This window comes from Mus caroli, unplaced genomic scaffold, assembly GCF_978045245.1.
Source record: "Mus caroli unplaced genomic scaffold, Mus_caroli_1 scaffold_14, whole genome shotgun sequence".
NCBI lineage: Eukaryota > Metazoa > Chordata > Mammalia > Rodentia > Muridae > Mus > Mus caroli.
The window spans coordinates 15007120-15028868 of record NW_028227269.1 but is presented as its reverse complement, the minus strand read 5'-3'; the positions used below and the strand labels follow the sequence as shown (position 1 = coordinate 15028868).

Below are 21749 nucleotides of genomic sequence, written 5' to 3'. Positions count from 1 at the left end.
TCATAGAATTGTGTGAATAAACCTTACAGATGAGCTCAGCTGGGGCCTGATGTCCAGCAAGCAATCGATAGATGCTTGGCTTTTATCGTTACTCTCTGCAAAGACCTACACTCCTGTACGCCGGGTAGCAAGTGGGCCAAGGAATGACCTGGTTTCTGGGGCCCGGGATGGGGGTCCTGGATCCCTGCGCTCCCTCTGTACCCCATACTCCTGGCCCTGCCAAGTGCCAGTACCTGTACTATCTCCAGCATTTCACTGCGGCTGATGTAGCCATTGCCGTCCAGGTCGTACATGCTGAAGGCCCACTTGAGCTTCTGTTCCAGCTTGCCCCGAGAGGTCACACTCAGAGCGATGATGAACTCCCGGAAGTCGATGGTGCCGTCGCTGTTGGTGTCAAATGTGCGGAAGACGTGTTCAGCGAACTTGGAGGCATCGCCATAGGGGAAGAAGTTGGCGTAGATCTTCTTGAACTCGTCCACGGTCAGGTGGCCAGTGGGACAGTCCTTGAGGAAGCCCTTGTACCATTCCTGAAGCTCATGGTCAGTGAATTCCGTGTGTTCCCGCAGGTCCTGCAGCACCTCAGGACGCAGCTTGCTGTTCTGCTTGCCCATGGCAGCTGGCAGTGGAGACTAAACCTGCAAGGACAAGACACAAGGTAAGCTGTGGATGCCTGGGACCCAAGGTCTGGCTTCCTATCACACCCTACCACGATGCTGGCTAAGCAACATCCTCTGTATGTCCAGTGCCATCAGTTACAGCAGTGGTGCTCAGCCTTACAAAAACTGCAACCCTTTAACACAGATCCTCATGTTGTGGTGAACCCCCAGCCATAAAGTTATTTTCGTTGGTACTTCATAACTGTAATTTTGCTATGGTTATGGGTCATAACGTAAATATCTAATATGCAGGATGGTCTTAGGTGACCCACTGTGAAAGGGTCATTCAATCCCCACAGGGGTTGTGACACACAGGTTGAGAACTTTTGGGCCAGAAAAACTCAAGACCATGATAGTGCAAGCTCCAACTTTTAGCGTTTCCTGAACGGCTCTCTTCAGGAGGTACAAAATGGTTCTATACAACATGGCAAAAGCCAGAACACTCTAGGAAAGACAGAAAGAATATCTTTTTATGGCTAAATACAGTCTACTTGGAGCATGCATGCAGAATCATAGTATAAGGGGACAGGGAGAAACAACCTAAAATCAGTGGAATGAAATTTTATCAAATGTCCTGTAAGGGTTAAACAAGAGGCAGGATTGAGACAAACCCCTCAGCTCATCAGCTTGGGGCAAAGGGGTCTCATGGACCCAATCCTGACTCTTCGCTTTGAACAGCTCGTTCTTTTTCTCGTGGGGAACCTGGTGTGTTTGTTTGTTTTCTTGTCACAGATACATTTGCTGATGCTGCATAGTAAATAAATCCTGCCTGCATAGGCGGATGTTAGTGGTTCACATTCTTAGCTAACACAGCTAGGGTAAATTTAGAACTAGGTTGACACCCATCCTGAGTGGACTCAGGGATGATACCAGAGAACAGGAACATGGCTTTGGCCCTTCAAAGTTCAACTTCATTTGTCAGCAACCCTAATTTTATAAATGACATTTACCAACCCCATTCCTACCCCCAAGACCTCCTTGTCCCCCTCCACATAATGGACTGGGAGAAGTTACCAACACACACCATGCTGTTTTTAACCCTAGAAGAGACACCTGGGAACCTTTGGGGAGTCCCTGCTCTTTATTATGCCTATGAGATACTGTTCTGCAAGGGAGATCTAGAATTGGCATCAATCGGCTGGTGAATGTTGATATGAATGTTAACAGCTGAAACAGCCCCAATGGAAATCTAGGACTCTGCTCAATTGGCCAGCACACTCCACTGCACTCTCTCACAAGGCCCAAGTGTGAGATCCTGCAGTGATTGGCCACTGGACATTAATACTCGTTCACTTTCCTACCTCAATTTTGGTTTCTTTCATTCACAATAACACACTGCATAGCTCAGTTATTTTTGAAATGTGTAGAAGAACTAGTGTGGGTGAGTCTCCTCTACCCAAGTCCCAAAGGAAATCACTCTGAACTGCTCAGAGGCTTATGAATTCTAAGCTCTAGGTGCTAGATCCTGTTAAGGATGATGAGACATGCATTCAGTATTACCTGCTACCACCCTTGTCTTCTTCACCTCTTTCCCAGGCTGTTAGCTTTCTATGTACATATTTTATTTACTTATCTACACAACTAGGAGATATTTAAAGTTCCTTGTTCAACACAGAACTACGGCAGCTTGATATTGCCTTTCAAAGCACACATTTACTTATCTAAACACGTCCTCCCCTTTACAAACAATCAACTCAAATGTCCACAGTATCTTGATCAGAAATAATCATCAACTCAGGTAGCCAGGTGCCACACATCTGTAATTCCAGAACTGGAGGGTGGAGGCATCAGGATCAGGAGTTCAAGGTCATCCTTGACTATATAGCAATTCAGGGCTAGCCTGGGCTACACTAGATCCTGTCTCAAAAAAAATTATATTAAAAGAAAGAGAACAAGCAGGCAAGTAGTGGTGCATGCCTTTAACTCTAGCACTTACTGACAGAAGCAGACAGATAGGAATTCAAGGAAGGATAGCCTGGGCTACAGAGCAAGTTCTAGGATAGCCAGGACTACACAGAGAACCCCCACCCTCTCTCTCTCTCTCTCTCTCTCTCACACACACACACACACACACACACACACACACACACACACACACGGGGCGGGGGAGGGAGAGAGAGAGAGATCTACCAATGGAAGAAGATCTTGCACAAGGGCACGTGATGACAGCTGCCATCTTTGAGAAAAGGTCAGATGGGTTTATCTGTGGAGGCCTCCTCTGGAAGAACTTACAGAAAATGGTAAAGTTGAGTGAAGAGGGGAATTGGCTGGATGGATAGGTACCTTGTAGGTCCTTTTGTTGTGTTTTCCTTTGTAATTTTATTTGTTTATTTGTTTTCTCAGATAGGGTCTCATGTAGCTCAGCTGGCTTCAAACTTACTATGTAGCTGAGGACAACCTGCACCCTTACCTTCCTGCCTCCCCTGTCTAGCAGTCACAGGTGTGAGACACAATGCATGGCTCATTTGCAGTTTTAAGATGTTGAAATGTATCCACATGTTCCTTTCCTTTTTTCTCCTTCAATGTTTTAATAATATTTACTTATATAGTATGTTACAAGGGTTTTCTTGTTATGTAATACATTGTGTGTGTGCCTGGTACCTGCAGTGTTGTGTACAGAATGTAGGAGCACTGGAACTGGAGTTACAGAAGTTGTGAGCCACCATGTGGGTGTAGGGAACAGGACTGAACTGGGGTCCTCTGCAAGAACATTAAGAGCCCTCTCTCCAGGATCCCAGTCCCCTTAGATTTTATTTTCTACTCAAAGAAGAAGCATCCCCAAATCACAGTCTCTTGACTGGTGGCAAGAACCTCTGAGTTGATAGAACAATGTTGGTTAAGCCCTGTCTGAGAGGGGCTTCAGGAACAAGAAATAGAGACAGAGCCTTGGTGCTGGCACACAGCTCTAATCCCAGCAGTCAGAGGCAGAGGCAGCCAGATAACTTTGAGCTCCAGGCCAGCCTGGTCTACAGAAAGAGAACCCTGTCTCAAAAACAAGAAACAAAACTGAAAAGGCAGAACTATGGTCCTGGAGTGCATATATAGAGGGGCGCAGGCCCTCTCAAGACCCCCAGTGATGGCTGACTGCCAGATCCTCTGTTTTCTTTTTTTTTTTAAAGATTTTATTATTTATTATATGTTAGTACACTGTAGCTGTCTTCAGACACTCCAGAAGAGGACATTAGATTTCGTTACGGATGGTTGTGAGCCACCATGTGGTTGCTGGGATTTGAACTCAGGACCTTCGGAAGAGCAGTCGGCGCTCTTAACCACTGAGCCATCTCGCCAGCCCCAGATCCTCTGTTTTCTTGCTACACTCACTTCCTATCTCACAGCCTTGCTTCTACCAAGGTTTAGTGTCCTCTTTCCTTATCACCTACAGCCTGGGCTTCAGCCACGAGTCAGCCAACCTATCCCTGCCTCACTGGAGATTGAGCTTGACAGGGTGGCCAGTGCTGGCCAGAAGTATCACAAGAAGCTAGCTACATCCAGTTCTGAACAGAAGCCCAAAATACCAACTTCTCCAGCCACAGAGTCTGCCCTCAGAGGACAAATGCGACTGCTGGTGGCTGAGGGGTCACCACAGGCCTAGGATAAGCACACAGATGAAGAGCTAGCTGCTCTCCATGGAGCCCACTACCCAGGGCTCTAATCCACACCCCAACACAGAGTAAGAGCATATCATGACTCTTTGGGAAGGGATAGAAATGCCCTAGTTTTATTGTAGGTAATTCATTTTGGAAACTCAATTAACAAGACACTTGTAAAATTGAAGCCACACTGGGAACACGGAAGTGGAGGTAAGAATAGGACAGCCAACAGTGGGAGGGTGGTACACCTGGTGATGTTTGGTCCAAAGAATCCCTTAGTGAAGCAGGACAAGGCGTGCAAAAAGAGATATCTGGGGATAATCCAGGAATATTAATGGGGAAGGAAGGAAGGAGGAAGGAAGAAAGGAAAGAAGGAAGAAGGGAGGGAGGGAGGGAGGGAGGAAGAGGGGAAAGGAGGGTGGGGGAGGGAGAAGGGAACTGGAGTACCTAGAAGATGGGACAATGAGCTGAGCCCAGGAAAGTGGCTGCTTGGATGTCTCTGTCAGTGGCAGCCCCTCGGGAGGCCTTCAGGCAGGAGATACATCTGTGTGAGACAAGGTGGATGGGGGACCCCAGAAAACAGGGCAGAGTTTGGGGTGGTAGGAGGTGAAAGGTAGAGAAGCCAGGTTGGACCAAGCTGTGTGTGTGTGTGTGGGGGTGTGATCCCCAGCTCAAATACTATTATTGGAGAGAGAAGACCTAGACCTGGTGAAGCCATGTAGCTCCAAGGTCCTCACCACTGAACCATTCACACAGGCAAACTTACAATGTGTCTCTGGCCTGGAGTTCACTTAGAAATGTCACCCATCAAATACATCGTGCTAACCAGAGAACTGACCATCAGAGAGCTGCAGAACCTCTCCTAAGTGAGCCAGGACCCAACTCCAGTCTGCCCAGCTATGGGATTGTGCTGGTATGACAGTCCCTGAGAGGGCAATGTGCAAACAGCTGCATTGCCACCATAGCCAGCCCTGTGCTTATGACTCCTCTTCATGATCAACAGCCCTGCAACCCTCGGCCTTGCCACAGACCCTTGGTTTCCAGGTCATGCACACAGCATCCACCCACCTCATTGAATACACATCACGGCTGTGTCTGTGATTTATCATCTAACGGATGCTACTAGAATGCCAAACTCCTTGTACCTGCTCTGCAGATATCTGCCGGGAGGAGGCTGCAGTGCAGACAGCCTTGGAGGTGTTGGAGGAGAGGCTTCGTTTCCCTTATTTCCCATTCCCTTCCCAATGCCTTGAAGATCTGCTCCTTACCAAATATTTCAGAGGAGGGAGCTACAGAACACAGGGTTGTGCCTCTGCCCAGCCTTTGCCTCCTCCCTGATATCAGGCTGCTAATTAGAATTCATGCTTTGCATTGGTTTAGGACATGCTTGCTGCTGTGTTGATAGTACACACACACATACACACACACAAGATGCCCTTGTTCCCAGGATGTACTAATACTAATTTGGAGGCAGGAAGAACTTTGACATAGCTAGCATCCAAGCAGATCCCGAGTGACACTCTTTGGATGCAAAGAACAAGGCGCAAGCATCAGGAGGATGGAGACCACCCAGGAGCCCTCAATCCATGTTTCAGGGCTACCCCTGAGGCATTGAGGGTTCATGGGATGTAGAAAAGGGAAAAGGAAGGGTCTGAGCCTCGGGACCTGGTTCTGAGGAGCAATGGCTTGAAGATCTGCTCCTGCATGCAATGTCATTTAAAGAAAGAATGGTGACAATGGGAATGTGTCTGGCCATCTTAAGCACCTGGGACCAATGGCATAAGCAGTATGAGATAAGGAGGAAGAGAGGGTAGGATTGGCCTTTTTCTGAAACTCCAGTAAAGAAAGGCTCTGTGTAAAGAAGCCCCAGTCCTGGAGGGACTCCATGGAGCATAGTCCTCCTGCCCTGCCATGTTCCTCTACACCCAGATGGGGAAACACACCTTTACAATGCTAAGTGTGCTGAGACTGTTGAATATCCAGCAGCTATCCCTGACCAATAGGAACTCTCAGCCCAGTGCAGTCCGTGACAGTGACCCCCCCCCCCTTTCCATTTCCAAAGGGGACAAAGATTCAGTAAAGAGACTTGGGAGAGAGGACCAACAGTCATAGAGCAAGCTAACTAAAGAACCCCCAGGGAGGGCAAGAAAGCAGGCTCCCAGCAGCAGAAAGCCCCCCACCCCCACCTTAGCCTCCTTCTTGACAGATACACCCCATCACCTGGGAGGGTGGCTCACAGAGAAGCCTACACTTGAGTAGGCAGTCTGGACCTGCTCCAGTGTTTTGCATCTTTTGGGTTCTTGAAGTATAGATGCTTGAGTCATGCTGGATTGTGGTCCCTACTCTCGAGTGCCCTGCACTACAATGACACATTCCTAGGCAGGAGAACTAGGTGCTCTGGCCAAGAAGATGGAATTTAGAGTCAAAACTGTAGGCCCAGAGGGGATGGTGGAGGATGACAGAGCCTCCAGGGAGTGGTAAGCGGTCTCACGTGGCTCAGCTAGGAGTTAGCAGAATGAGTCCCATCGAGAAAGAAAAGACCTAGGTTAGAACTGGGCTCTGTCCTTTGGGTTTTGATCTATCCTGGGCCCCTTCCCTGCTAACATCCTGAGAGGCAATGAGTTTCCAAGGTGCCTTTAGCTGGTACCCACAGAAGCTCCTGGCCAATAAAGTGGCTATCAAAGCCATGATCCCTTAATGCTCACTTTCATGAACCTGCTAAGTGGAGCCCACAAATGCTGGCGGCCTCATAGATGCTTCCTGGCACTTGCCCGTAGATGCCTAACAGAGACCTGGATAAAATATTTAATACGAGGGACCTCATTTTAGCTCTCCTGGAGGCACTGAGACACCAGCAAAGATGTGTGACGGGCTCAGTGGTACACACCCTGTGACCCCTCTATCATTCATTAAGCAACCAAGCCATCCTTAGTGATGTTTAGCTGTCTGGGAAAACACCTGGCAAAAAAAGAATGCTTATTCAGGGACAGAAAAATCACTGTGCCTGCTACCCTGAAGAAATAACCTACGTAGCACCAGCCATCAGACTAACCCAGGCTTCATTGATCAGACAGCCCTACTTTCATCTTTTTAGGGGGAAGGAATGAGGGTCCCTGGGGATCACACAGCCACCTCCCACTTCATATTTTAGCAGGGATAAGATCTGACAGACAACAGCCTTGGAGCATGGAGGACATGTGACTCCTCGGTAATGGGAATTGGGTGAGGGAGCTAACAGCTCCTACGCCTCCTCCCAGGGTCTGTTATGCTCTTATTGTCCTTAACACACTGAATTGTAAATTAAAGAAAAAGCAAACAAGTAGCTGGGGAGCTCTGTGAAAATATTTAACCCGAGCTTGGTACTGCGAGTAAAAAGCTTTGCTAACATCACAGTTGTGCTGTTGCTGGGAAAGGCCCTTGGGAGCTCCAGTGTCCCATTAACCACAGCTCAGTGCTGGCTAGGAACACGCATGGTACAATTCATCCCACCATGCAGCAATCTCATCAGTCAGACTGCCAAACCTCAAGGGCTGATAGACATAGACCCTGGAGGGAAGGTGATGGGAGATGTGGGTACCAAATCCCCATGAAGTCCTGGACTCAGGAGAGACTGGGTACATCCTCTGTGAATTTGAACTTCAACAGACCATCTGGACTTGGCTGATGGAGAGCCTGTTCCATGTCAGGTAGAACAGAAGGTGGCAGGGGGAAATCAGCCTCAACTGTGCTCTTCCTTACAGTGACCAGCAGAATATTGTTCCTCGTCCTCCTCCTCTTCCTCCTACTCTTCTTCCTCCTCCCCCTCGTCCTCCTCCATCCTGCAGTAGGTGAAACTCAAAAAGCCTTAGCCTCCACTTCAGTGTAGCCCTAGGCAGAATGGCCATCAGCTACAGGATGCACCTGATGCCACACAAGCTGCACTGAGGATGGACGGACACTAGAGGGCGAAGACTGGCACAGTCCCTAGCCCTCCAGGGACACCCCTTTCAATTTCTAAACTAGTCCAGGGACACCCCTTTCAATTTCTAAACTAGTCAAGAAAGCATAGTAGGTCTAAACCAGAGCTTCTCAATGAGTGGGTTCCAGCTCCTTGGGGATTGCAGGACCCTTCATAGGGGTTGCCCAAGACTATTGGAAAACACATATATTTACATTAAGATTTGTAATGGTGACAAAATTTATAGTTATAAAGTAGCAATAAAAATAATTTTATGGTTGTGGGTCACCATGACATGAGGAACTGTATTAAAGGGTCACAGCATTAGAAAACTGGACTAGTCTAAATTCAAGTCCTTAGGGTAAAATATATAGGATTTGGGCCCGTTTGGAATACAATGGGTTAGAACCAACAGGCTGTGGACATTGTTCACCCCGTTTCTCTTTCCTCTTTCCATGTGGTTCTAAGAAAATATCATATTATATATGAATGTAGCTGTCATCATATTTCTGTGGACAGTGCTGGGCAGTACCAAGAACTCCAGAATTGATGCCACCACACAGGGATCCAATTCACAGCAATTAGCATCCTATGGCATCCAGTGATCACTTCACTCTCTGATACCATGAGTGAGAGATAATGTGTTCCCATCCCACAGTCCTCCTCAGGTCCACAGACATAGGCTGCAGGACTACTCTGGCCCTCTCTGGAGAAGCCAGCCTGACCCCAGCCAGGGAAGCTGAAGGCTACAGTGAGAGAGGTACCCTCCTCTTCTGAGTGGGACAACACACAGCTACCCAGTGAGATCTATGGGAGGGAGGATAGGGTATTACTGGGTACCAGCATGCAACCTCAGCCTGCCATCTGAGCCACAGTCCCATGTCAAGGCACTAGTCACTGCAAATCCTTCCTGACTCCCAAGCCATACCCCAAGAGCTCAAACTCCCAACTCCCCAGAGCATTAATGAATATTTTTTTGTTTTTTGGTTTTTTTTCCGTTTTTTTTTTTTTGTTTTGTTTTGTTTTTTAATAATAATTAAAAAAAGGCATCAGAGCCATTGAAATAACTCCCTGGGAAAAGGCACCAGGCACCAAGCCTGATGACTTGAGTTTACGCCTGAGAACTCACGTGGTAGGAGGAGAGAACTGAATCCCAGAGGTTGTGTCCTCTGACCTACATTCACTGGATCACTTGCCCACCACACACAAACTAATCCATATGCATAAAACTTAAGCAACAAGGTAAAAGTGCAATGTAAAAGGAGAAAGAGGGGCAGCTGGCAAGGCTGCATGGAAAGCCTCACCCTACACTGACAGACCTCTCTCCCTCTGCTCTTTCCAAAGGCTGAGAGGCCCCACACAAGTTGGGGAACCAGAGAAGGTGGAGAAAAGAACAGGAAACCCCCAAGAACTTTTTTCTTAACAGAAACTGCTACTGTAACAGGAAGGGAGCCATGTGGGTGACTCTCCTCACTAAGCTAGGCTCATCTGGGTCACACCCACTCCAGTCACCCAGGAAGCTCCTACTCACACCCTGCAGGCTGCTCAGACACAAACATCCCACCACTCCTTGTGGGCAGATTTCCCAGACTCCATGGTCACTCTCCCCAACATCCTGAATGGCATTTCTGACCTTCTGTTAAGACTTACACTTTTGGGACATCATTACTGTGCTTTTCCCCTCTTTGGACCCTGGTAAGTCTGTTTCAACCCCAGGGTCTCTGCACCTGCAGATCCTCCACCTCTCTGCCTTTCTTGCTGTCTGTTTCAGAGAGGTTGAGTCCTTGGGTGTATGTGCTTTCTCTTGGAAGAGGCCTCTAGGATTAGCATCAATTCTCATCTACCTTCAGACTCTGGTCCTGTTTTGTTCAGAGCACTTCCTCAGATCAGACACTGAACTCCCTTTTCCTGTGTGTGTGTATGTGTGCGCATGTGTGTGTGTGTGTGTGTGCATGTGTATGTGTTAAACACTATATTAGAGTTTTACTGCTGTGAATAGATACCATGACCAACCATGGCAACTCTTACAAAAGACAGCATTTCACTGGGGCTGGCTTACAGGTTCAGAGGTTCATTCCATTATCATCAAGGACGGAACATGGCATCATCCAGGCAGTCATGCTGCAGTAGGAACTGAGAGTTCTACGTCTTCATCTGAAAGCTGCTAGCAGAATACTGACTTCTAGGCAGCTAGGATGAGGGTCTTAAAGCTCACACCCACAGTGACATGCCTACTCTCATAAGGTCACACTTACTCTAACAGGGCCACACCTAATAGTGCCAATCCCTGGGCCGAGCATATACAAACCATCACACACACCCTCATGCACACACACATGGACCCTTATACACATACACACATGCATGCTTTCCCATCCAGGATACAGAGGTTGACATGAGAATGTTTTTTCCAGCCGGGCGTGGTGGCACACGCCTTTAATCCCAGCACTCGGGAGGCAGAGGCAGGCGGATTTCTGAGTTCGAGGCCAGCCTGGTATACAAAGTGAGTGCCAGGACAGCCAGGGCTACACAGAGAAACCCTGTCTCGAAAAATCAAAAATAAATAAATAAATAAATAAAAAGAGAATGTTTTTTCCTTCTTTTTGCTTTTCTTTACTCTGCCATTCTCCCAAGACAGGGTTTCTCTGTGTAGCCCTGGCTATCCTGGAACTCACTCTGTAGACCAGGCTGGTCTCAAACTCACAGAGACCTACCTGCCTCTGTCTCCTGAGTGCTGGGATTGAAGGTGTGTGCTACCACTGCCCAGCTATCTTTTTCTTTTTAAAAAAGTTTTTAAAATTTCTATTCACATGTATGTCTGTATGTATGTATGCCACGTGCTTAGAGAGGCAGGAAGAAGTCAGGGCTCTGAACTGAAGTTCCTGGTGGCTCACAGAGCCAGATGTGGGTGCTGTGAACTGAATTCAGGTCCTCTGAAACAGTAGTAGTTGTTTGTAAGCTCAGAGCCAGGTCTACAGGCCTCAGAGTCCTGCCCCTGTTTTAGAGTCAGGGCCTCTCTCTGAACCCAGAGAGTACTATTCACCATTTTGTCTAGACTAGCTGGCCAGAACTACCCTAGAATTGGTTCCTGTTGTCTCTATCCCACAGTGCTAGGGTCACAGCCAACAAGGACATATGTGGCACTTTACACAGGTGATGGGGATCTGAACCCAGGTCCTTATGCTTACACACAGGGAACACTCCACCTCTCAGACTGTGGGGCCCTGAATTTTTGTATTTAAAGTTTGCCACCATGAACCTGCACAGTGCCCCCAAACAAGGCAGGGTACACACACTGTTTATAACTGTGAGTCAGGGCTGCATAACATTTCAGAGGCTCAGCATGAGGCCCAAGAGACTCTTCCTATCCTGGAAGATCAAACACTTTGTGACCTCCAGGGTTAGGGACTCAGGAAGGAATGTGAGGGTTGTGGGTGAATTAGTCTTCTAGAAACCTCCATTCTGGCACAATAGTGACAGTAGAATAGACACAAGGAATGTGTCACACTAGGGGCTGTTCACTTGCCAGATGCTGATGTCCCTCCTTTTGGACAGCAATCCAGCTATGGGGTCCCAAGTAAGGCTTCTTGTTCCTTCCCAAGAGGTCATTATCATCAAAGATGCTCATCACCAGACCAGACCTTTTACAGGCCTCTGCTTCTGTATGGGACCAGCAGGACATCTGAGCAGCTAGTTCCCTGTGGTGGAGGAGGGGAAAACAAAAAGCAATGTGTGGGTTTGTGCCAGGGCCAGAGCTAAGGAGAACTCACTGCCCTGCAGCACTCAACAGCTGCCCAATGAGGAAGTGATAGTATCCTCACAGGGACAGAGGTGGGCCAGCTAACATGGAGCACAACCAAGATGACCAACCCAAGCAGACTAGGAACTGGCAATGGGGATAGCAGGAAAGACATGAAAGGCAGGGCAGATCCAGGCCCTCACGTTCCTCACCTAATGTCCAGCTTTACGGAAATCTTAGGGAATTAGCAAGTCAAAAATCTCAGGACACAATCAATGCTCGACTTCACAGTAGAAGCTCAAGGCTGAGCCAGAGGAACAGACACCTGTGTTATACAGTCTTCTTCCTGTGGGCTGAGTCCACACCCTGTGGTTTTGAGACAGGGTCTCATGTATCCCAGGCTAGACACTAAACTCATTATGTAAAGGACGATGACCTTGAACTCCTGATCCTCTTGCCTCGATTTCCCAAGGGCTGGGGTTAGAGCCATGCACCACCGCATGCATTTTGTGGTGCACTTAGGGATAGACTTTAGATTTCAGTGAATCTTAGGCAAGCATTCTACCAACAGTTGTAGCCAACTCCAGCCTATCCTCCCTCCTCTCCCTCCCCCTCCCGTTTTCATGTGACAGAGTCTTTTTTTTTTGAAACAAGGTTTCTCTGTGTAGCCCTGGCTGTCCTGAAACTTGCTCTGTAGACCAGGCTGACCTGGAACTCACACAAATCCATCTATCTCTGCCTCCTGAGTACTGGGATTAAAGCAGTGCCCCACTAGCAACTGGCTATGATAGAGTTTTTCTATTCAGCCCAGGCCAGCCTTGAACTCAAGACACTCCTCAGTCTGCTGAAATTACTGGAGCACAGCATGCCTTAAGTGCTCTTTTGAAGGATATGTAAGACATTGCTGCAAGCAGGAGAGGGCAGAGGCCTCCAATTCGTTCCCCCAGTCCCTCTACAGATGGACGTCTTGTGCAATCAGTCCTGGTGGGATGGAGTCAGAATAGGCTTCTCTTCCTTGCTGCTCAACACCCAGGCTCAGGTTGGCATATTGGCCACTGGCTGGATGCAGCAGGTTCTTTGGGGTCCCTGAGCCAGCTATGGAACAACTCACACATGGATGGGCTCCTGATTGACTGGGATGACAGTTCATATCAACTCTGTTCTGATGCTGCAGGCCAAGAAGCCAGCAATGGCCTTTCCCCAGTGGATAGGGGAATGGCATGGAGCCTCTAGGACTGGTTCTGCATGGTCAATGACTCAGACTGCCCTGGCCAGTGGCCAGCACCCAACTCTCCTGGGAGGGTCCAGCAGTAACCCAAGGGTGCTGTGCCAGGCCTATCATAGAGCAGGGTAGAATATCTCTCATTGGTCCTGACTGAGCCTCTATGTGTCCCTCTCTAAGAGGAACTGCAGTTTATTGTGTCAGGCTGCAATGGGACATGCAGATTTGGTGATCCCTAGGTCAATCCCTGCCTACAGCCTTCCCTTCTAGCCATATGTTCTTGCTACCTTGATTTCTCTGAGTCCTGTCTCCTTAGCTGTAAACCAAGAGTGAAGGTCTCTGTGCGTGGAGTTTACAGCCTATTTCTATGAAAGGAAGGGAAACAGAAGCTATGAGGAGACAGAGACAAACTGAACCACCAGGCAAATGCTCAGTGGGGACATTGGAGGACTTTTACTGTGAAAGACCACAGGCTTCCTCAATGAGCTCCATCTGAGTACAGCACCCTGTGAGGAGGGAAGCCACCGACCTGAAAAGCTGCTCTTGCAGGTCACACCTAGTGCAGTGGCATTAAAAACTGTGTCCTGTGCTGGCAGAGAGCCTGGGGTCACTGTGATCTGGATGCCTCCCTGGGGTGGGGCCAGTGACATGCTAACTCCTGTACTTCAAAGAGGAAATGAGGGGAGGGAAGGAAGGATGTAGCCAGGAAAACATCAGGGCAGGGACCTCAGAGGCTCCTGTTGCTGAGGGGCAGGTCTAGTACAGGGGCCCAAGCACCAAGGGCTTGCTAGACACAGGGATGGAGTTTCAGGAGGAGGAAGGCCCCTTCTCTCATGGCAGCAGGTATCCTGGGAAGTCCATGCCTACTGCTTAGGAATAGGAATGTGAGGGATAGGGACTCTCAGGCAGTGACTCACACTTCATACCATACACGTTGTAAAGTTTACAGACACACACACACACACACACCAACACCCCTCTCCCAACACAGAGATGTGTTACCTCACTGACTACTCAGAGGCTCCCATCCCTCCTGGCCCCAGTGATAACCCAGGAGGAAGAGCTGTTAGGAGGAGGACTCCTCAGAGCACCACATAGGACCTGGAAGATATCCCCACTGGGAGCTCGCTATTCTTACACACAGGAATACGAGTCCTTTGCTCATTCATTCATCTAGCCACCTTTACCAAGTATGCATGGACTTGACCTGAAGATGTGCTGAGCGAATGACCCTAACCTTGGGCAGATGGAGAAGATGCTGACTGGTGGACAGGGAAGAGGGATGCTCAGAGGAAGCCTCAGTGTGCTCAGAGGCGAGTCACTATAAAACAGAGAGAGTGCAGACATGTGTTACCTGGGGTACACCTACCTGGGGGTGGGAGTGACAGTTCATAGGGCCAGACTCAGGGGCCCCTCACAGCTGCTAAGTTTCAAGAGCTCATAGGCTCAGATTTTAGGGGAGACCACTGTCAGTAAGCCTGTTTCTGCTACCCAACTCTGGGTCTCTTACCTCTCCAGGCACACTAAGGGGAACGATGAAGGACTCACAACCCACACTACTACTCAACAATAACAGAACAGTGTAGGCTGGAGCAGAACAACATGGAGCAGTCTGGGATGGTAAGGAACAGTAAGAGAGGGATGGAGAAATGGATGAATGTAGGGTGTGGGGAAGAGGGAGGGCTAGGGAAAGAAAGAGGAAATAAATACCATCAAACCCAAGGAATTCAGATTCATTTCTTGAAGGTTGGTTCAAGTTGGGTGAAAACCAGAATAAAAACCTGAAGCAACAGATGTAAAGGCCTGGGATCTATACCCACTTGTAATGACAGATTCAAACACTTGCACAAGCCCAGATATCCTGATCATTGCCAGCCTCAGGATGGTCTGGGAGGGCACTTCTTGAAGCACATACTTTCTCCAAAGGCTGCAGCCCTGAGCAGATAGACCCCAGCTCTAAGATGCAACTCCTCCACAGAGCAGTCTGCTATGGTACATGAGAGGGCTCTTTCCCCTCTGAGACATTAATGTTCTTTTCCCACCCTCCTGGCTGGTAGGTTCACTGCTCCCAGTCGACAGCAGAAAGCTACATTTTGCCCAGGTCCCTGACTGAATGATGTCCCCAGTGAACGGGAGCAATAGAATTCATGTGCCCCCAGTGAATGAGCTTCGGCCACATTCTAATAATATGCCTTGGGCAGAAGTCAACCAAGAGAAATGTCACCTTAAATATTAGATGAGGTAGCTATGTATTAACACAGGGATCTGTCCTCAGGGCAAGAGACCCCTGTGAATTTGGGGGCTGCAAGTATAGCTTCTGTACCCACTCCACAAATTAGGGTTTTGTTTTGTTTTGTGTTTTTCTTCTTCTTTAAGCTCAAAAGAAAACCTCCAGGGAATTGTTCACAAGCTATTTGACTCGTGGCTAATGTCTTTGGGAAGAAGTAAGAACAGTAAGTCATGCTCATTAAACCATCATCACTCCCTCCCTTCCTTGCAGAGAATGCTAGGTAGGGGAGTGGGATGTGCCTATGGCCCCTCAGTGACCCCAGAAGCTACAGTCTTGAGTCCAGGTGGGAACATGTTTATGAGGAATGGTGTGGGAAGCTCAGAAAAGCTACCTTTGGCCATTTTGAATCTTGCGATCAAAGGGCCAAAAGCCACAGGTTCCGCATGGAGCCTCTCGGAGCCATGCGGAAACCTGACTATGAAGTTCCAGTGACAGGCATTAACTGAGTGCCTACTATGTGAAGCCCCAGTGACAGGCATTAACTGAATACCTAATAAGCAAAGCTCCAATAACAAGCATTAATTGAAGACCTACTATGTGAACCCCCAGAGCAAAGCAAGGGGCATACAAAGCTGTGTAAGATATTCACTGTTGGCTGCACAAGAGAGGCCTGGGTCCTTTCCTTCTACATAGAGCCTGTGCCCATTCTGCCAAATACAGTGTCCAGGCAGCTGGTGGGCAGAGAGTAAGGACACAGAGGTTGAGTTTCAAGATGAACCAACTGCTCCCCTTTCACTCATCCCCAGGGCACACAGGCTGGTTTCCAGTTCCCCAGGGCACAGCTGGGACTGATCTCATGACCAATTAACAGACACAGGAAGGCCACAGTAATTGTTTTATAGGAGGAAGGAAGTTAGGGAGGGAGGAAACGGGCTGCCTGGGCACTCCTTAGATCCCTGAAGACCCAGCCATTGACAGTGGCTCTGCAGCCCACAGGCACTGTCCTTGCCCATGCTTCTGTACCACTCTGTAGAATCTGGTCCAGCCTGCCCTACCAACCCCTGCTCCTTTTTTGTTAAACAGGGCCTCAGTTTTCCTAAACAGGCCTCTAACATGCAGTGTTGCTGAGGCTGATTTTAAATTTCTGATACTCCTGATTTCATCTCCTAAGTGCTAGGATTACAGGTGTGTGTGTGTGTGTGTGTGTGTGTGTGTGTGTGTGTGTACCAGTTCATGCTAAGGATGGAACCCAGAACTTCATGCATGCTAGATAAACTCTGCCAACTGAGCTATGTATCCCAAGCCCTCAGTCCATCCTTTCTAAGCCATAGTATTAACTCCAGCCAAAGAGCGGGCTTTCTGGAGACCTGGAGACCCCAGCAATTGCCTACAGTGAAACATTTGTTAAGGGTCTCATGTGTCCTCAGTATTTCTAGCCTGAAAGTTGACATACTGGGTCAGGGAAGTCCAAGAGTATTCAAAAGATCAACTAGAGAGAAATTGGAAATCTGGGTTATTTCAGGAATTCAGGAACTTGTATTCAGGGTGAGCCATGGGAAAGGGAAGAAAAGGATTGACATGGACCCCACCTGGTGAGAGTCCAGGATCTAGGTGGGAAGCATCTGAGCTGGCTCAGCTCTGGTTGAGAGAGTTCTTGCTCACAGGAATGGACAAGCTCTCAAAGGAGTCCCTGCTAGGGTCACGGAACCCAGGTGACTAGCAGTTAAATTGTTCTCCAACTAGCCAAGATCCAGGCTGACTTTGCTGACCAGTGGCCCAGGGCATCAGCTCACACTGAATCTGAGCTAAAGCAAGTATCAAGAGAGGGGATGGGGTAGGTTTTCCCAACAGCCTGTGAGGACACTGGTTCCCATCCCTCTGAGAATTCTACTGTGGACCAGAAGGCCGAGTGCACTGTAGCTGTGTGTGTTCTCACAGCTGTCAACACTGTTCTCCAGGCACAACCTCCCGAGATAAAGTTAGAGAGGACATTGATACTGCCAAGTCATTGTTGTCCTAAAAATAAGCCCCGACTTTTAACACAGGAAAGATTTCCCGCCCTACCCTCTGACCAGGACACTCCCCACCGGAATCTACTCCAGGAAAGGCGGCCTGCTGCCTGAGATGTTACCTAGGGTTTTCACGCTGGTCATCTCTAGGTAGGGATCATTACAGAGTGGGTCAGCTAAACTACTCTCTCCTATAGCACACCCAATCTCCAGCCATTAACCCAGAATACTCTAGAGCCAGTGGTTCTTATTCTTCCTAATGCTGTGACTATTTAATACAACTCCTCATGTTGTGGTGACCCCAATCATACAATTATTTTCATTGCCAATTCATACAGTAGTTTTGTTACTATTATGAATCATAATGTAAATATCTGATATGCAGGATAGCTGATTTGTGACCCGTAAGGGGGTCATGAACTACAGGTTGAAAGCCGCTGTTCTAGAAGAAGCTGTTAACCAAAGAACCCTTTCTGTGCAACACGGATGATCTTTGGGACCTAAACAGAGGTCATTATCTACAACCCCAGAGCTGTCATTCAGTACACCCTGAGCTCTGAGCTGCAGGCTATGACTCATTGCACCCCTATCTGCCTGAACCATCCTCCAATCCTCTCTGGCCACACAGATATCCGCTGCTTCTGTCTCCATCCCTACGGCTGCCCCTGGGCCTTTGCTCCCACACCTTCTTCAGGCTCTCTCCCTGCTCACATCTCTTACCTCCTGGAATACTTTGATGAAAAGGGAAGCCTCTACACACAACCTTCTAAGCCTAACCTCTCTCCAGCTTTACTTTTTCCAATATTATAATGAGTTCAAGGCCCAGGCTTTACTTTGCTTTTCTTTGCCATTAGAAGCCAGAGCCCTCAAACTCACTGGGGACAGAGCATATTCTCGATACATGCTAAGCACAGCCATACTGCCTGCCAAGGTAGACAGCTGGCAGCAAGGCTGTGCCCCAGACTTGTACACGCTTTCATCCACAGGCAGGTGGGTGGGACTGAAGGAGGTGCCCATCTTCAGAGGGATCTTTCTACTGATCATCCTCTGACCTCTGACACCATGGCAAAGTGCTGACCTCAGATAAGGAAGAACTATCTGACCCAGACTCTCCTCATTCAGTGCCCAGGTGTGTGTGGCTACTGAGGAGTCACTGGGTGTACACCAAACATCCAAGGGCCTCAGGATGAGAAGAGACACTATAGGCTAGAACTTGTACTCCTCTGACCTCTTTGTCTGCTCCAGCTTCCAGACATCAGTTTCCAGGCTTGAATGGACCCTACCATACACTTGTGCATGGATGGCATCTGGAGTCGAGGACCCTGGGCCTGGAGGCATGTATGCAGGTGACATTCAGTCATATAGACTCAGGAACTGCTCTCTTTAGCCCCAGCAGTGCACACCATATTCCATTGTGTCTATTTTTGATTGAGGGGACCCAAAGACCCTCTTTCCGAACACAAGGGCTTCTTTCTGGGTATCTCCTTCAGACTCACTGACAACCTGGACAGAGTGTCTATGGAATGTGGGGGAGTGAAGAAAAAGGCAGCAGGAGATATCCTCTCCCTCCAGGAGATGAAGGCCAGAAAGGAACTCCACCCACAGAAGTCCTGAGGACACCCTGTGCCATGAAATTCCCTCTATGAATGCTGTAGGAGCTTGGGTGGCTGGGGCTGGGGGGAGGGGGGAAGGGGGGAGGGAGACCCAGCCACTCCCAGGTCTGCTGGGAACTGCTGGTCTAAGTCTCTAGGGAACTAGCTGCATTTACCAGAACCAGGGACAGAAGTACCACTTGACATTTGCCTCTGCATCTTGCAGACCTCTTGAGGGAGCAGCCATTTGGATTAGAAAGAACCATGACACATGCACAAGCTCTGAAACAATGGTGGTGATGCTGTCCTCATGATTAAGTAGGCCTGGCTCATCCTGGTACTTACAGGGTTCTTCTTACCTCTCAGCCTCAGTTTCTTGACCTGTCCTCTGAGTTCACTGAAGAAACTGCCCCCACAGTCTCTGCAAATGCCACCCCTTCCATCCACAGTCCTAATGCTCTGCAGGCCTATTGGCCTCACGTTGACTTACCTACAGCCAAATGGAGGCCAAAGCAGAGCAGGATCAGAACCGCTGGGGGATGATGCACAGGCTTGATAAGCTGCTAGACCATGCCCCTGGGAAAGAAGACCACAGGTCACATGGGGCACTGGCATCTGGGTGAGCTCACAACATCCCTTCACTTGCCCCAAGAAAAACTGCGTGTGTGTGCACATTAGGGTGGGAATATGCACGTTAGTACAGGTGCCCGTGGAGGCCTGAAGAGGGCACCCAATCCCCCAGAGCTGGAGTTACCAGTGATTGTGATCCTCTCAACACAGGAGGAACTGAACTAGGGTCTGCTCAAAGAACAGTAAGAACTCTTAAGCACGGAGCCACCCTGCCAGTTCTCATATGTATTTTTTATTAAACCCTTTTCCTGGTTTCCCCTTCGAAAATCACCAATCACTTCCCCTGCTCCCTATGCTTCCCAACCCACACACTCCTGCTTTCTGGCCCAAGCATTCCCCAATACTGGGACATAGCACCATCACAGGACCAAGGGCCTCTCCTCCTATTGATGACTGACTAGGCCATCCTCTGCTACATATGCAGCTGGAGCCATGGGTCCCTCTTTGGTTGGTGGTTTAGTCCCAGGGAACTCTCGGGGTTCTAGTTAGTTCATATTGTTGATCTACCTATGGGGCTGCAAACCCCTTCAGCTCCTTGGGTCCCATATGTATTTTTAACAGACTTTATTTCAGGGCAGTTTTAGATTCATAGAGAACTGAGAGAGAGAGAGGCACAGAAACATTCCCTGGGCCCAGCTGGTCAACACCCTCCACCAGAATGGGGCATCTGTAGCATGGACAATCATTGTCCTCACTCAGTCTACAGCCTACACAGCATTCATGCTTTGAGCTGCATGTTCTGGGTTCACAGATGCATGTCTTCTACATTGTATACAGACCAGCTTCACTGACCTCAGATACCCCGTGCTCCACCTTGTCCATATTTTCTCAAAGTGTTTCAAAGCCCCCAGATTCAATAGGTTCCAGGAGTTCTGATTTGACACTCATGGGGTCAAAGTGCAGGCAGATGGTGGAACCTGTGGAAGGTCATCAGACACACAACCTGGTGGTTGTAGCAGAAATCACCAGGCAAGTAGGTATACAAACAATGTCAGCTACTGATTTCCTCATCCTGCCTTCCCCACAACCTTGGTCAAGAGCCATGCTCCAAGGGGCTCACTGAGGGAGAAGAGACTCTGGGACATGCCATGTCACTCTTGGCAAAGTGGAACACCCACAGTGCAAATTCCTCAGCCCAGGCCCTGCTTTATGCATTCATTCTTGTTAACCAAATTGATCACAGGGTACACATGACATGGTTTCATGCAGTCAGGAAGAAAAGTGAAATCATGATACTTGCACAGAAACAGAAGGAACTGGAAATCATTGTCAAGCAAAATGAACCAGAATAAAAAAGGGAGATGTGTGTGGATGTATGTATATGGTGTGTGTGCATGTGTATGTGTGGTGTATGTGTGTGTATATGTGTGTGAATGTAAGTATGTAGTATGTGTAGGTATGTAGGTGTGGTATATATGTGTGAATGTATGTGGTATGTGTGTGTATGTGAGTGTGTATGTAGTGTATGTGTGGTGCATATATGTGTATGTGTGTGTCTTAGTCAGGGTTTCTATTCCTGCACAAACACCATGATCAAGAAGCAAGTTGGGGAGGAAAGGGTTTATTTGGCTTACACTTCCATGCTGCTGTTCATCACCAAGGAAGTCAGGACTGGAACTCAAGCAGGTCAGGAAGCAGGAGCTGATGCAGAGGCCATGGAGGGATGTTCTTTACTGGCTTGCTTCCCCTGGCTTGCTCAGCCTGCTCTCTTATAGAACCAAGACTACCAGCCCAGAGATGGTCCCACACACAAGGGGCCTTTCCCCCTTGATCACTAATTGAGAAAATGCCTTACAGTTGGATCTCATGGAGGCATTTCCTCAACTGAAGCTCCTTTCTCTGTGATAACTCCAGCTGTGTCAAGTTGACACAAAACTAACCAGTACAATTGACCCCTTGTCAACTTGACACACAAACACATCACTAGTAAGCCTCAACCCTTATATTCTTATTCATCCTCAAGATCTAAATAACTTTAAAAGTCCCACAGTCTTTACATATTCTTAAAATTTCAATTTCTTTAAAATATCCATCTCTCTTAAAATTCAAAGTCTTTTTACAATTAAAAGTCTCTTAACTGTGGGCTCCACTAAAACAGTTTCTTCCTTCAAGAGGGAAAATATCAGGGCACAGTCACAATCAAA

The 21749-nt window shown here is 48.3% G+C and overlaps 1 protein-coding gene across 3 annotated transcripts in view; it reads right to left on the bottom strand.

Moving 5' to 3' along the window:
- Positions 1-21749, bottom strand: part of LOC110306813 (hippocalcin-like protein 1) — a 104786-nt gene that overhangs the window by 5393 nt on the left and 77644 nt on the right. For 2 of the 3 annotated variants that reach the window (XM_085830215.1, XM_021178930.3), the window contains 2 exons: positions 19466-19551; positions 234-635 (listed from right to left, as the gene is read on the bottom strand). In XM_085830215.1, the coding sequence (XP_085686341.1) occupies positions 234-611 (378 nt within the window). In that variant the 5' untranslated portion in view covers positions 612-635; positions 19466-19551. The remainder of the gene's footprint in view (positions 1-233; positions 636-19465; positions 19552-21749) is intronic. The other variant, XM_021178931.3, reaches the window with a different exon arrangement.